This window comes from Ictidomys tridecemlineatus, chromosome 2 (genome assembly GCF_052094955.1).
Source record: "Ictidomys tridecemlineatus isolate mIctTri1 chromosome 2, mIctTri1.hap1, whole genome shotgun sequence".
NCBI classification, from domain to species: Eukaryota; Metazoa; Chordata; class Mammalia; order Rodentia; family Sciuridae; genus Ictidomys; species Ictidomys tridecemlineatus.
Window position 1 is genome coordinate 193,581,759 of NC_135478.1, and position 18,251 is coordinate 193,600,009.

Genomic DNA, 18,251 nt, shown 5'->3' on the forward strand with positions numbered 1-18,251 from the left:
GTGAAAGGCATTCTACAAAGTAACTGTTCTATAATTTTCTAAAGAAACACAAGTTAAGGAAAAATTAAGGAAATGTCTAGACTAGGGACTAGAAAAGCATGAAAACTAAATTCAATGTATGATTCCATACTGAATCTTTTTGCCACAAAGGACATAATAGCAAAATCCTTTTGTCACAAAGGATGAATGAATAGCAAAGCTTGAATGAAATCTGAGGATTAGCTAATAATAATGTACCAAGGTAAATTTCTTGATTTTGTTAGTTATATTCTGGATATTTAGCAGGAAAAAATACTGTTAGATTTAACATAGAGGTAACAATTATGATTTCAGAATGATTACTCTGATAGAAATACAGTACAGGATATTTACTAAATATACTATTTACCAATAGGAAACACATTAATTATGTACTCCACGTAAATACATAACTGTCACGTTTTTATACCTGTTCTTAAGTACTAAAACATTATTAAACTTACCCAGATATGGAAATTAAAGTGGGATGTTAAACAGAATTAAGTTAATTTAATATTACTTTGCATAACACTTCATTTGGAGGCCTCTAGTGAAGAGACTAGATCAAAGATGAATGAGTCTGGCAGACCTATTTAGATAGCTTCTAAAAACGTAATAGGAGAAACAGTGAGGCACTCAATCAAGACAGAAGGGCGGGTGAGGGTGAGTAGCTAAGACTAGACTAGAGAAGGAAAATAAAACTTTTACAGGATTAGGAAGTAACATGGTATGTGAGATAATGATGAGTGAGGCATGAGGATGATTCTATATATATGGCTTAGATGAATGGATGAAGGTAGAGATGGAGGAAAAAACAGGAGACAGATGATGTGAAGAAAGAAGAAATAAATACACTGATTTTCCAGATACACAGTTTTCATTAATAACAGAATTTTTACAATGCTATAAAGAGCAGGGGAGAAAATCCCCTAATGCATGGTGATCAGGAGCAATGGACTAGTTCCATTGAATACAAGTATACTGCACTGGCTGCTACCTTATATGATTTGAAGCAGACCTATGAGACAAGACAGGTTTATAAATGAGTGCTAATGTGTTTCTCTATATATGCTGTACACATTAATGGATCTCCATGTGTGTCCATGTCCATGTCCATTATCTAGCCAATTTTCATTAAACCTAAAATTATCTAGACTTATGAAGAGTTGAAGAGGCAAAGAGAGTACTAACGTGTCATACTTCAAGGGTTTGGTAGAATCATTCCACTTTTAGGTAAACTGTTATTAATCAGTGTTATACTTGACAGAAAAAAATTCTGTTCTCATAAAGTCCACAGGAAAGAAACCTGCTACTTGAAAGATAAAGTCATATATAACTAAGAGAAATACTGCTGAGTGTATGCAACAACATTTTAGGACTCCCCCTGTACACAGAAATTGGACAAAATGTTAACAGTTAAATAATGTTTAAAGAGTGATGTACTTTCAGTCAAACATTCAACCATATTGTTTGATATTTACAATATAATTTCTATATAAGAGTCAAAATTTTATAATAAGACTTGTTGAGCAAGTCTTATTCCCACAGAGAAAGGAAGTTACAGATATATACATATATATATATATATATATATATATATATAAATAAAATGATTTTACATTCACTTGCCCCATCAAAGTTTGTTGGCAACTAGTTCACTTCCATTCTAATGGCAATTGGTACTTTTTCCCTTAGCTTTTCATATCATTAACATATATTATCATAGCAAATAGACCCATATTACCTAACAAACAATATTTCATCAAGGCAACTGAGCAAAATAAAAAATAAGAAAAGTATGTTAACTTTCATTCTATGTTTCTTTTAGGCCCTAAGATGATAGTAATTTTCTTCACTTGGATGTTAACAATACACAAAATTTTTAAATTTAAAAGTTTTTGAAGCAATCCATTGAATTGAATTATAAATCATAACATTATCTATGAATGCTATCTCCATAGGACTTAACACTAGCAAACATCTTTTCAAGAGAAAATACAAACAAAAATTTACAACCTGCTGGTCTTTAAAAGTAGGAAAACAAAATTAATGTAACATTAATATTCAAGGGAATAACCTGTCTCCTTAAATTTCTGCTTAAGTATTACATTAAGCTGAAGATTTTATTGAAAGGTAGAATTACAGTCATTTTGGTGTGGTAAAAATATAAATCCATTTCATTGCTAAAGTCCTTATAGTAAACTTCTCTGATAATCTAAAAATTAGACAGAATATTTGAATAAAATTTTGAAAATATTAAGTTATTTACAACTGATAGTGGACCACAGGTCAAACCGGGTACAGCAAATAAAATGCCCATTTTCTAACAAAGTGCTTTCCAAGTAGATTGCCAAAGACCCATTAGCTAGTAGAAGAAAATAAACACAAATCCTTATTCAATGGGTATCTGCCCCCTGGCATGTACAGAATGTAGGTACTCTCCAAAAATAAGAAGTATGCCCTGTTAACTTTCCATTCTCAGTAATGAAATTACCACATAACTTAAGAAAGCTACTCTTTGCACTTAATGCTATATATTTTCAGTCAGATAGAACTTTCTAAAAACATGCAAATGCATATATTTATAAAAGAGAAAAAGTTATTTTTAAAAATTATTTTCTTAACTTGTTTGGGGTAGAAGGGAACACCAAACAAAATACACTTTGAGAAAGACTACGTTACACTACAGAGTCCCAAAAGACAACTATTTAAAATCTATAGTATTTCATTATTTTTCTCATTTAAATACAATACAACTTCTGGAATACATTTCTAATTTTGCCATGAAACTTTCTGATATTAAATATGCTCCTTCTTGTTGGGTTTGACGGTGCATGCCTGGGATGGCAGTCTGAGATAAGAAGATACAAGTTCAAGGCCATCTGGACAACTTAATGAAACCCTGTCTCAAAATAAAATCTAAAAAATGGACTGGGAATGTAGATCAGTGACAGAGTACCCCTGGGTTCAATCCCCAGCAACCATAACTATAACAACAAAAGTTGTTTTCTTTAATCTGGGTCTTAATTCTTGCTATTGTGTAGTTTACAGTCTTGGGCAGCATGATTTATTATTAAATAAAATATACAGAACGTTATCTTTTAATATCATTATACAAATACATAGAATTTTTAATAAAGTCAGGTTATTAAAAAATTTTGCTTTCCTATAACCAGATGATTTTTTGCAGCTTTAAAAAATAAGCTGAAGCAAATTATTTTAAATATTGAGAAAATGAATAGTTTGATTCCACAATCTGATAGGAATTTCATGCTGATTTTAATTTATTGGGACAGAAACATTCATTATTCATTAAGTGGCACTGAAGAAAAGTTTGATGTTCATATTAACAATAGCCATTTAATTTCCATTGTCTTTTCTTAAGAACAATTTGATTAGTTCACAATTGACCGGAGTGTCATCATTCAAATGTATTCAAGATCTATGTCAAATGAGTCAAAGCAGTAAGAGTATAGTATAGCTATTCATTGACAAAATAAACACAATAATCTTAAACTACAGGTTACTAGAATTTAAGGTTAAAATGTTGATATCCTAAGGAAATAATTTCAGTCTATTTTAGAGGATAAACTACTAGACATTATTGAAATTTCATCCTTTCTACTCAACTACAATAAATACCAGAAATAAGATTTAGGATACAAAAAACAGAATATTTTGTTTTGTTTTAATGAACAGACCTTATAAAACATTCATAACACATTTACTATATTTTAAAATGAAACTATCAATAAAATAAATTCAATTTTAATGGCTGGTCTGTTGGCTAACATAATTTCTTATGACTCAATATTTCCTGCCATTCCTTCCATGTGTCAAATTAGCAAAGAGTTACTTTTTGGGGCTACTAGAAGCCTATTTAATATGTTGGAGTAATACAAAGAATACAAAAAAAAAAATGCCACCAAGGAAATTTACATCATTTAGTAAAGTTGTTAATTTCCTTAACTTAAGGGCAATAAAATTACACAATAATATATTCTTACTATAAGTTAGATTAAAATGTTAATCCCTCATATTTCAGTTCTTTATAATGTCAGGAAGCTAATGGTATGATATTGAAAAGCTGTCAAAATAAAGGAAAACAGTTCTTTCTCTTATAGGTGCCCCCCCATCCCCGTACCTTAGAAGATGAAGAATCACATTCCTGACATATCCATCCATAGCCTGTTTGTTTAGGAGACTTTTTCAAAGGAGGATCCAAACATCCAAAATGGTAACACAGTCTGCATTCATCACACCTGCAGGGTAAACAGATTTATGGGATATCTCAATAATACGAAAACCAACTGTTTCAAAGACAGAAAAATAAACTATTATATATACCAACTTTAACATTGTTAATTCTATCCTTTGCTCATTAGATTATTAAATTAATATACATGACAAAGGCAAACTAAACCTGAAATAAATGTTTTAGGAAAAATAGGCAACATTAATATAATTTACAAAACAAACATCATTCAGAACATTATGACAGCAGAAATGTTAAGAGCATATGAATAAATGTATATAAATTATAGGTGCTCAAAACTAACAATCATAACAATTTTTGTTTTGAACTTAAAATAATTCATCATTTGTCCATTAGATAGTTTAAAAAACATTTACTAATAAAAGATACATATAATTCAAGGTTATGAATTCAATAATACATTGTAATTACTTTTAGAACTCTACAGGCTGCGATCAATGCTACACAATTTACACCTCTTTTCTGATTCTCTGTTAAAGTGGACTGTAAATGAACCTTATAAAATTTATAGCATGCTAGCACAATCTACAACAAGTAAAAATAATCTTTATGGGTCAAATAATAGAATTTTTAAGTATACAAAGAAGAAAAAAAATCACTTTAAGAATTTAATATTATTCTCTCAAAATTATCTGTCACTTTTTCAGTACATTTGGTTTCTCAAAGTATTTACCTAGTACATTTTAAAACTTATTAACAAATGTTTTGATAGTGTCTTGTCACCTATGATGTACAAAATCTAAAAAAACTATCATACCTATTCTTCGTTTCAGACAATCTCATCCTGCTGACAATGAAGAAAAATCTGTATTATTTCAGTGTTTTGTAAGAATTTTGCATCAATTGGAATAACAAGACCAAAATTTAACAACAAATAACAAAGATGTATTCATCTTATAGAATGAATTACAGTCCTCATTTTCTTTGTGCTTTCTTTTAAAAATTGAAAAATAATACTTTGTCAACAAATCTGTCAGATTCTCTTTCTTATCTCTTCCTGATTTAAGAAATGAAAAGCCAGGGGATCCACAACTAAGAAACCAGGGGAAAGTTTTATAAAATATTTATGTCTTGAGTAAAGTACAAAATTACAAGGAGCTACTCTTAAAAACCAAAGAAGAAAAATAATTGACTTTAAGAAATCATCACAATAAAGGAAGCTATAAATCCCTAGTTTAAGTAAATATTTCATATCATGACACACACACACACACACACACACACACACACACACACACACACACAACTCCCAAAGACCCATTTGGGGAATCAAGAGTTTCAGAATAGGCAAGGAAGCTAGCTAAGTTATTTAGGTATAAAGAAGTTAAAAACAGATAACATCATAAATTTATACACTTTTTTCTCTGCATTTTCCTAATGAACAAAGTAAACATACATGTTTTTCTAAAACCTTTTAGAATCAAAATATGAACTTGAAAAAATATTTACTGTAATTCTAGCTAGAATAGATAAAAATCAAATAGTACTAAGTACTTTATTTACTATGCCAATATTACAAATAAACCATCCAACAATTAATTTAAAAGGAGTCAAATATGTCAAATAGCTGTTATTCTGGTATTAGAAAAAAAATAGTATACAGCTAACTTTGAATGTAAAATAAAGAGATTAAATGGCAAACCCACACAATTTCATGTTCTTTCTCAATATAACTTATTCATTTTTCAATAGCTAAACATTTCAATTACATTAAAAATATGAGTATAGAAATCTTCAGAGTATATATAAGTGTTTCTGAATTTATAAGGTTGAAATTTCTATACAACTGAGGTCAGAATGAATCAAACATGAAACTAACAGTTCACTAATCTTTGCTGGGAAATTTAAAGAGAAATCACAATTATTTTCATCATCAAGGGACTATATTAAATATGGTTCATCTCTATCATCTTAGGGGCATGAGTGTAAGTAACAAATGCTATCGCATTTCTAACTGTGTCAGCTTCTTATACTAAGAGTGAATACCATGACTTTGCTATCTTGTTTTAATTCTTATGTTCAACTTTTCCAGATCTTCAGGGTCCTCACTTGCTTGAAAACCATCAGGCCCTGGTTCCTATTATCACTGTATTTTTCTAAGCATAATTTTTCCCAAACTAACTTGTTGATTTGGGAACCAGACTACTAAAACTATTAAGACTACGAAAATGACAGTAACAAGATATCAAAGTGACAACTTCTACTGAATTAAGCACACATACTCAACTTTAGTTATTATCTATAGTCTTTTTTTCCTTAACTTCATGTTGCTGGGAAATGTTACATACAGTTCAGACTGATAAGAATCCTAGTTCTTGTCAGATGGAAAGTTACAGTATTAATACTGCCCTAGTTTACATCAAATTACAATCTAATTACTGCATATTTGCTTTAAAACTATCAATTTACAAGTTATTTCTAGTGCACAACTCAAGGCAAATATGTGGTGAATGTAAGAGGGAATCAGACAGGATTCATTATCTCCTTCATGTACAAAGGTTATTTTTGTTGGCATAGCTATGAATTTCCACTTAAAAAATTAAGAACATTGATATGACTCCAATATGTCATTGGCTTCAATTACTTATAAAATCAGCTCGAGAACAAATAAAAAAAGGGAAAAGAAATGTTCTACATGTAAGCTCTGTCAGAAGGTAATCTGAAGTATATTCCATCTAAAAATGACCTAATCCTCATCAACTGATTCCTTTATTAGCAGAATGACTTGGTTGATATGTAGAACCTTATTGTATTTTCATGCTTCCAGAGAATTAAGGATGACAGGGAAGTACTCTAAAATTCTAGCTCACTCACCATAGTTGTAGTGTAAGTAAAAACTGCAACTCCAAGACTAAACAGTAAAAAAGAGTGGTTAATATTCTTAGTAACTCCCACAATCCAAGGAGGGGGCGAATAACCTAATCCTTAAGTCAACAGCTTTGTTGATAAGCAAATAAATATAGTAATATAAGCTCTTTGTAGAGATTTCTAAAATTATTTCAAGGCAGAAAAATTTTAGCTGTTTCTACCCTAGAATATTAAATTGAAAATAAAATCCATAGCTTTAAGTGCTGGGAACAATAATATTCTAAATTACAGAAGTGAACTTTAGCAGAATCTGTAAGAATTAATATACCATAGATATATAAATATAAGAGATACCATTAAGGACCCTAGAAATCAAAGAACAATGCAGATGATCAAAATAGTGGATTGTTTACTTCACACAAACATATACCACTCTGTAATCTTTATCAAATCTTGTTAGCTAACAAATTCTGGATATTCAAAAATTAGGTCAGTTTAAAAGCTTAAAAACTAGAATTCTTACATACGAATCTGTAATAATCTACTTAAAAGCTGTAACAGAATTAAAGTAGTTATTGTTCAATTTTACTTATGGTCTCTACTTCTAAAATATATTTGAAAACACATTAACTGTAGCATATACTATAGCATGTATTTATCAAAACAGTAAATAAAGCCTTTTTAAAAGTCTGCAAGGATTCATTGACCCACAAAAGCATAGTTATAGAGCACAATATACTTTATTAAACAACACAATGTCTATATGATAAAAAATGATTATAATATACCAATAGCACATTATGAAATAGGAAGAGAATGTCTTAACATACTAAAAGAGAATATAAAACTAACCTATAGAAAAACTCTGGATTTTCTAAATAAAATGCAAACTGGACACTTTAAGAACAATCTTTAAAGCCTCTAGTGCATACTGTGCACATTAACACTATGGGACATTCTAAAATTAAAATTTTAAATGTAGTAAAATGAATTCCACTTACAAGATAAAATAAAACTGGATTTTTAATTTGATTTTTAATAAAGACAACTTCCTAATATTAGATTTATATTGGCTTTAGACATAAATAATACAGCAGCTTCATATGATCTGTTACACACTGATTCAACAAAAAGCAGTGACCAAATAAACATTGTTTTACATGTATTTAAAATACTTACTTAGCATATGAATAAGATAGCACCCTAGACAAAGAAGAGGAAGAAAGTGATTTATCTTCATATGTGCTATGTATGGTCCACACGGTTAATTAATCAGATACTTACTGACTACTGACAATACACAAAAAGTGAAAAGAAAGAAGTGATTTACTTCTTTCCTTGCCTAGGATATAGGCTATTGGCCAGTCTTTGAAAGGGTTTAATTCCCTTTACTTCCATTTGGTAAGTTCATTAGGGAAGTAAACTAAGTAATAACTTTTCAAAAACTAAAACAAGTGTACCTTCTATGCAAACAATTTATAGCTACATGATAAGCTAAATTTCAAGAAGAAACAAAATCCATAGTACAATCTTAAAAAGAGATGTGCATTTCTTATGATCAAGCTCATCTTGATAATCATAGCTATTTTTTCACATCAATGGAACATTTTATTTAGTCTATATAAAGCTAAAGAAAAAAACAATGCTGAAAATGGACACTATTACACCTGTTCACTTAAAAAAAAATCAAGAGAATTGATGAATTGAATTTTCTGATTTTTTTCATTATGTCTATGTAAAAGTTCATACAAGAAAAATTTTAAACATTTGTCTTAGATATTAGCATTACTTAAATAAAAACCTCTTTAGCAGCTCAAACACACAAATCTATTAACCAGTAGTGATAGATTTCTTCATTGAACAGTGACCAATTATCTCTACTACACATTTTAATAAATGCAGAACAAATGTATTGTGGCCCATTAAATCACTTTTAAAACAATATAGACTTGGAACAAAATTCTCCAGTATAGAATAACAATATCAGAATAACATTTAATATCAATAAATACAATATTTTATTCCTTATAACTTACTATTTTAGTGCAAATCACCTAATTTTATAATTATATAAAATAATTGGAAACTGTCTTTTTAGTAATATTTCACAAATAACAAACTAATGTGTAAGAATTAAACCTATTTAATTAATTCCACTAGAGACTTCTATCATAGACAATAATGAATGAATGGGTAGTAAGAAATATAAAGAAAATATTCTTGACACATAAAGTTAATTCATTGAAATAGTATTTGGAAAATTATCCAAATCAAAATCCTTATTTTATAGCTAAATAATGGTACCAATTCACTTAGTGAAATGTGTACTAGCCAGGTTACAAGATTAAAAATGAAATGAAAAAAAAAACATGAAACACAACAATTGATATAAAAATATGCAATAAGGTCAAGTATCTTTTCATAGCACAAGAGAATGATTACACATTTCCATACCTGAAATGTCTGCTTTGTTCTTTAATAAACTGATCTCCATCTGCTCATGCCCTTGGAAAATTTTTAGCAGTTCAACCTGCTGTGTAAAAGCTCCATATAACTTTGTATTTCACTGTTTATAATTAACTAATTATGCTCTAATCAATAGTGTAGATCCTGGTTTTACAATGTAAATCAGATAAATGAGATAATAGCTAGGGGTCAATCTCATTTTATTTACAAAGCCCAGCCTGAGCATCCAATTTCATTAAATCTTATGTACCTGAACAGCAGTGAATCTTATTGGCAGGCCTAACACAAACACCTTAAAGTGAGCACTAAGAGAAAGAGGCCTACAGTTTTAGAAGGAAGTATTTGTACAGCATACCCATCTCAGATCACAATCCTTAATGGTATAAATTTACAAAGTGCTGAGTCAGGTGGGTAGGAAAAAATTCTGCCTCCATAAAACATGTAATTCTAAGTTGTCTCAAGTTTCAATTGTCAAAAACAATTTCACAAAATTTAAAAATCTTTTGAAGAATGTAAACACTCTGCTACAAAGGCCTTCTGAATTTCTTGAATAGATTTTGGTGAAACACTCATGAAATAGTCTCATGTTGTGAATTAAGTAAAAAACACTGGTGAATTTCATCAAAGAAAAACTTTAAATATTTAAAGAATGGTTTTTTTAAGTAATAGGATATAAAACAGGGATATGAAATAATGAAAGTAAGTATTATCTATTGTTCAGCAATCATAATATCATAAATATAAAATTCAATAACATACAAATGACAATAATAATTAAATGAAGAATAAATATGATTTCTAAACTTAGAAGGCTAAATTTTGTTTTGTGTTTAAACATAATCCTAATTTCAATTTTTTTTTAAACTGAAAAGAATTAGTAATTGTGAAAAAAAGTTCCTTCATTCCTTGTGTATAAAACAGTGCTGTTTCCAGTGTATAATAAACATTTAAAGCCATAATTAATCAATGTTGAGCACAACATAATGATTTTTAAAAAATGTATGACTGGTTCTCAAAGTGGTGTCCCTGACAAGTTAAAATCACCATCACCTGGGAACTTGTTACAAATTTGAGTTTTCAGGCCTAATACCAAATCTACTTAGAAACTCCAGGGAGACAGAGAAAAGAGTAGGTGGAGAGAGAAGGCCAAGAGGAGAAAAAAGGAACCAACTGAGTTCCAACAAATCCTTCTTGATACTGATGCATGATAACAAAGTCTGAGAAGCACTAGTATTAATTACTAAGCATTCTTGTGTTTCAGAACATTTATTTTCTTCCCAATATTTCAGTGCTTCTTTCTTTCGATATTCTGTGGCAAATAATGGTCATTTACCTGATTGCTCACTTTCTCTAACATATATTAGTGAAAGATTAACCATTAATACTCAATAACATTAAATTTTTTCTTTGAACTGCAATTGGACCATTTACAGAGAGGGGTTAATTTTGTACTACAAATATATGAATGTTTAAGAGATTATTATGAGAAAATATTTTTCCACTACCTTTCAAAGTTCTTCTACACTTTTATACAACCTCTCATATTATGTATTATGTAGCTTATATTTGTAACATGATGAAGTTCTTAGGGTTAACATCAAACATAGAAAAGAATATCTATTATTGAAAATTGCAAGATGAAGAATGACAATTTCAGAGTATTTTAATTAAAACTAAAGTGAAAGGAATTTTGATTAACAGTGACACCAAAACCACAACAAGTAATGATTTCTCAAAAAATAAGCAAATAAATAATCAAAATAATCATTAGTATTAGCTTACCATATTTTAAAAGACAGCAAGGGCCAAATATATTAGCATAGTTCATTTAGAACATGGTAATCTTTCCTGTTTCGTAAAATCAGATGGAAGTCAGCAATAGTAATAATTACCAACTTTTTCTTAAACTTAAGTAAAGTGATAGTCTTTTCTTATTCTTAAATGAAAAAAAAAAGGCCTATGCGTTTTTCAAAAGATTATTAACATTTCCTTCAATGTTATGAGGTCTTTCAATATAATCTGTTTATATATAATTTCATACACATTTTATTTTTATTTAACATTTTATCCAATCATGATTCCTATAACTATAAATTACTAGCATATAGCAACTTTATACTTACACTTGGATTGGAATATCTATAACACTGCCTATTCTACTCCTAAAGTTTAAACTATTTTCCTTTGCCACTATACCAGAAAAGAAGTCCAAAATCACATTTATATATCAGAAAATTCCAAGAGATACGTTGACAATTTATGTGTATATGTGCATTTCAATTTCAGCAAAAGTCTCTTCTAATTCAGTTCAAGATTGAGTGGTGGGATATTCAACATATTTCTGTCGTTGGCTTAAAACTGGATCATTAAAAGTTGAAGATCAAATTTTAAATCTGTAAACCTCTGGAAAGATACAGTTGTTGAAGATCTTTCAGCTGGCAGGTTGTACAGTCAACAAGCTTTGTATTTCCCTCCTTATTTCATAATGTCACATTAAAGGTTGAAAAATATTAAGTTATCCTGAACACAGAAAGTTCATATAAAACAATAAGGACCAATTAAATTTGGGTATTTCAAAAAATTACCTATAGACCCACAGACATATTTTTGTTCATGAGCTTAAAATCTAAAATTGTAAAAATTCATGCTAATAATATTAGTACTTCACACTAGGACTAATGAGTCAAAAATAGAATGTCATATGCTTCACAAGTCTTTCACTTTTGCTGAATATTATAAATAGAAATAATGTTTAATATAAGAGTCTATAGTTGTTCCCCAATGCAACAGTATTTTGCAAATGAATATATGTATTAGATTGGATGAAGCAGATTAGCAGACTAATGGAAAGCATTGTCTTTCTTGCTTGTTATTGGTATTGTTCAACAACAGGGAGAACATATTGCATTTAAGTTCCACAGGCTTCTGTAACTCTTCAGTGAGTCCAAACACTGTGTATCATCATTTGCCAAAGAAGCAAGAGGGAAAGACATTTACTTAATAGGACAATTCTGACAAGACATTTATCCAATATTTTTCAACAATGCACATATCGAATATTTCTGATTAGTGCAAAAAAAGAGAAAAAGAGAGAGAGAGAGAGAGAGAAAGAGAAAAGGAAAAAAATCCACACAAGCAAATTAACTGCCTTGTCAGTCCAAGTAACAAACCAATCAATTACATTCTATTCAAACCTGACAAGCAAAGGCAACTTTTTGCAGTGATAAGCTTATGGAAAGGACAAGATAGCTGTTCTCCTTTATTTTATGTACTCTATTGAGAGTTTTATCCACATTTTTAAAATCACACTTATAAAAGAGGTTTCCAGGATTGCCTCCGAGGATGAGCTGTGGCAGAGTTGGGTCTCATGAAGGGTATCTACACAGTAAAGTGATAAGAAAAGAACATTAACATTTAAAGATCATAGCAGCTCTGTACTACGTCTTAAGAAACATACTAATAACACCATAGTAGATTCAAATAACATATGATCTGATCCAAAGATATAGATAACCTAAACCTAAATGCCATGATCTTGTGTAAGTTCTCATTGGTTATAACTGAACTTTTTTATCTTTGGAAACAATGAGTTGCCTCCTCTTGTATTATTATTATTTTTTATTTTCAAAATAAACCTATTTTACTAAAATTTAAAAAGTGGAAAAAGATGAAGTACTTGTATTTATAAAAAGAAATATATATTTGATCAATAAGTTTTTTTGACAAATATCAGTTTGCTATTATTTTCACCCAACACAGCAATTTTAACAATGCCTGAGAAAGCATGCAATTGTGTTGAAAACAAATAAACCTAATCAGTATGTCACTGGCCTAGTTATACTGAAGTAGTCTTAGGGAGGAAATTTTCAAAGTGATTTTTATCCCCTATGTCTACACTGCCTTCTTTTCTAAGACTTTATTAGAAATACTGGGCTACCATTATTTACTACCTTTGTGTTTTTATATTCAGAGGAGAAATTATAAGAACTTAGTGATCAGAATTAACATTTTTTGACTGTGGTAAATATAAGAATTTGTCATTTCTTTCATATATTTAGATCTGTGTACATGAGGTGAAATTGCCGAGTAGTCAAATCATAGAAAAAGGTTCCTTTTTTTTTATATTTAACTATTAGAAAGATGTGTTTAATGCTTCTAAGTTCTGCTGAGAAAAAGAAAGTGAAAAGTGGCACACAGACAAAAAAAGCACTACTGAGGAGAGCTACCACGCTAAACAGAATAACCTCCAAAGAAAGTGAAAACAAAACTGTATAAGAAAAAAGAATATAATGTGAAACACAGTTTTCAAAGAAATCCTGTATTTATCAACGTATGAGAAATAACAGAAAGAACTGTAACTTTTCTCATTGCTTCAGTCTCTAAGCAAAAAGCTTTGAGCACATTCTTAATCTGATATTTTGACAAGTGATTTTCTGAAGGTTAAGCACCACTGGAAAAGCATAATGCAAGAGGAAGCAACCATATCATTAATAACAGAAGTGCAATTAACTCTTAATTACATGCACAAATAATGGAGAGGAGCAGACAACTGAAAAATTTTATTTATATTTGACTTTCATTTAAAGTTTAATATAGAGACATTAGATATTGTGGAAATGCAAATCTGCTTTAAACCTCAGTTAAATCCAAGGTGAAGTTTGAGAAAACTAAAGAGCTATTGCTAATGCTATTCCATCTTAAATTTCAATTAATATTCCAAGTCTTTCTTAATGTCAAGATAAGTGGTGTGACTTGTCTTGGCTCCTATTTTCTGAGGACAAAAGATGGTGCAATATTTTAAATAAAAAATGAAGTTAGCTTTGTATTTATTTCAAATGCACCTAATAATAAGCTAACTTTAAAAAATACTGTAGAAAAAAAGACAAATACTTCCAAAGCACTTCAGTAATGCTCACACCAGTAACTATCAATGAATTCTTCACCTGCGTAGCTGGAATTGCAGGCCAAGAGGAAAATTCCAGCTATTTACTACTTTTGCCCCAAGAAAGTCAAATGTGTCAAAGTAGCATAGTAATGAGGAAGCATACTTAATCACTGTATGAGCTCTACAGTCAAGATAGCCTAGATTTCATCTGCAGTTCTATCACATTCTAGTTGTGAAAATCTTTTTCTTTTCCTTACCCATAAAATATAAATTAATCAGTATCTATCTCTTACAAGTTTTTTTTTAATATGCAACATTACAGGGTTGTTGTGAAGATTAAATGAGATAAAAAATGAAATGCACTGATATAATGACTGGAATATAAGAAGCCCTCAATAAATCTTGACAACTAATGTGAAGGCCAGTAGCTTTGTCAAACAATATCGTAGTCTTTTTGTGACAGGAAAGAAATTGCATTTTAATATATTAAAAACTTGTGTAATGTGATTTTAATATATAATTGGAATAATTTCTATTGCTTAATAACTCTATACCTCCGTTACCTTATATCTAAAATGGAGATATGCATACCTAATTGCACTGTTGACAAGAATGAAATGAAATAATATATTTGGAGAGTCTGAAACCTACTGACAATCTAATATTAACATTATTATAATGTCAGTCCAAAAATAACATTTCTCTGTGGTTCAATTACAATTGTTAAAAAAAATACAGATTTTTATACATTATTCCCTAGATAACCAAAATCATCATCAACTCCAAAATTTGTATCCAATTTTATTTACAAATACATTTTACCTCATTTCATTAACATTGTTTATTTCATAAGTCCAAACCAATACAAAACCAATATAAATCAAAAACTTGTTATAAGATAAAATAAGATGCTTAATTTAAAAAAAAATGAAAGAAAGAAAAACCAGAAGACAATATACTTGTCTTCTAGTACTAAAAGTTCGATTATCCTTGTTTTGTGTAACTCCAAGGGTTGAAATTTTTAAGGGAAACTATTAGCTTACTTGGAAAAAGAAACACATTTTTGAACAAAACTGCCTCCAATGGAAAGGGACTCGATATTCTGCCTCCAACATAAGTTTGTCCCTTCTGGCTTAGTAGGGACGACAGGAAGACAATTCAAGCATCAGATGAATGGTGAGATTACACACTTTGGTTTCCTTTTCACAACTGTGTATTGTTTGTTTTGGAGTCTCTTGAGTTATAAAAGTTATAAAATTTAAGAAAAAATGAGGCTCAATATCTTCGTTTTATAGATGAGAAAACAACTTTAGAAGTCACTTAATTCAAGGTCCACTACTTCACTAGTGAGTAAAGTAGTTCACTAATTTAGGCAAGAAATAATCTTTTTTTTTTTTGTATAAGCTAACAATATTAACACACTGCAATGAAAAATAGAAAAAAAATTTTTTCAAAAATAAACCTTAATAAAAAATAAATGAGTGAAACAAGAAAGATTTCATTTCACATATACTTAAACTTATTTTTATGTACTCTAAAACTGAATAACCCAGAAATACCACACTTCACTATGTAATGTATATCAACTTCATGCTTCTGTTCTTTAAATATATATTATGTGTCTATACTACATTTATTTAAAAAATAAAGAGAAATTTTAAAAATTCAAATATTAATAGCACATAACAAAAATATTTACAAATCATACAAAGTTACTTAAAGGCTTAATATTTTAAAGTAGAATTTAAAATTAAAAATGTCACACAGTAACTAGTACATACATGAGGCAGATTAGTCATTCCACATATCACAAAATCATCAAATCAACTTAATGATAGGAGAAAAATATACAAAAAAAGCATTTTAATTTTTATTTTTATGATTCCTTTCAGTTATATAGGACAATAGGATTTGTTTTGACATAATTATAAAAGCATCAAATATAATTTGTTCTAATTCTGTCCCCAGTACTTTTCCTTTCCCTCCCTCCCTCCCTCCCTCCCTCTTCTTGTTCCCTTCCCTCTACTTTACTGATTTTCTGGTATTTACTTACAGTTTTGTTTTTTTTTTTTAATTAGTGTCTTACGGATGTATTTGATGGCGAAATTCACTGTGGTCTATTCATAAGTGTACATAGGAAAGTTAGGTCAGATTTATTCCACTGTCATTCCCTATCCCATGCCTCCTCCCTTCCCTTCATTCCCATTTGTCTACTCCAGTGATCTTCTATTTTTTTAGCCCCTCCACTTTGGATTAGCATTCACATATCAGAGAAAACATTCAACCTTTGACTTTTTGGGGACTGGCTTATTTCACTTAGCATGATAGTCTCCACTCCATCCATTTACTGTGGAATGTCACTCATTCATGGATGACTAATTATGGCTGAGTAAAACTCCACTGTATATATTATGGCTGAGTAATACTCCACTATATAAAATCCAAGTTTTATCAAAATATAATTTTAATAAGAAAAAGTGGCAGTTGGGCTACATTATCTAAATATGAGTATTGTGAAAACTAAATATCTCTTCTTCAATCTTTACTAATAGAATGATTCCTTACAAAGCACTTTTAACCCCCCCCCCCACCCAACAACAACAACAACCAAAAAAACCAGCCAGGACAATGCAGTGACTCTCATCTCAAAAAAAAAGTAACCAGAAAAAAACACTTTAAAGTTTCATTCACAGAAAACCAGGTGTTTTCGAATTTCTTTTTTATAATATAATCTTTTTATAATAAGCAACTAAGCACCATTTCAATTTTGCAGATATTTAGCTTAAATCACTTTTCATAAAACAAGGTCTACGGAAAAAGGAAACGCTCTTGGTAGAAGATGTCTGAATAACTTTTAAGAACAATGATACAAAGCAATATAACTTTAAATTTTATGCTCTGTGCTACAAAGCCTCTGTTGCACAAAATAGTGCAGTCAACATTAAAGACAGCCCTAGAATAATGGATTTTACATAATGAAGTGCAGAACAACAGGTCACAGGGGGAGTTAGGAAGGGGAGAAAAGGACCTGGACACCAGTGAAGATGTAGCAGACTTTCTTCAGATTGGAGTTCAAGTTCTGCTATTTAATTAGGTAAGAGACAGACCGAGAGATTGGATGAATACATACAGTAGAACCACGGAACTTAATGACAAACTAGAAATAAACATAAAAAGCAGCAGTAATGAAAAGCAGCTGAGGCAGCGGATTAATGTAGTGGAGAATGAAGACTGGCCATTGAGAAAGGTCTCAAAGAAACCAGAAAAATGGGAAAGGGAGAGAATGAATATCAAGAAATGTTATAGTGGAAACTTACTGCCCAAATATCTCTATGATTCTAGGTGACCTAAACTTTATCTTTATATTTTTGTATTTTTTGTAGGTATATTTTTATAGTGAACAAAACTTGAAAAAAAAAACTAAATTTCTACTCACTGTCCTTTAGATATTTTTAAAACTAAGACTTTATCTTTAGGATAATTTTAGATTTATGTAAAAAACTGAGAGCAAGTAAACACAGATTGTCATAGACTCCCTCCTAAACATGTGCACAAAATTCCTTTAAAATTTAAATGCTAAAGGGTTCATTTTCACTCCATGAGCCCTCTGATATCTCAGGGATCCCTAGTGAAGAAGACACATAGAAACAGATGAAGGGACAAACAGGCTATGATTTGGAAGTGTTCATACTTCATTGATTCTTATTCAGTGCAAGGATACTGAATAGATCAATGAGTTGGATACAATGGATACAGGCAATGAATGTGAAGCGATGAACTTTCTGAGAAGTATATTAT

The 18,251-nt window shown here is 29.9% G+C and overlaps 1 protein-coding gene across 4 annotated transcripts in view; it reads right to left on the reverse strand.

The window, feature by feature from the left end:
- The window catches only part of Phf14 (PHD finger protein 14), a 183,832-nt gene that overhangs the window by 49,409 nt on the left and 116,172 nt on the right, over positions 1-18,251 (reverse strand). For 3 of the 4 annotated variants that reach the window (XR_013435277.1, XM_078040344.1, XM_040291563.2), the window contains one exon: positions 4,163-4,280. Coding sequence is in view for 3 of the 4 variants with exons in the window: in XM_078040344.1 (XP_077896470.1) it covers positions 4,163-4,280 (118 nt within the window). In the remaining variant the exon portion in view is untranslated. Of the gene's footprint in view, positions 1-4,162; positions 4,281-11,213; positions 12,947-18,251 lie in introns of those variants that run through there. The other variant, XM_078040345.1, reaches the window with a different exon arrangement.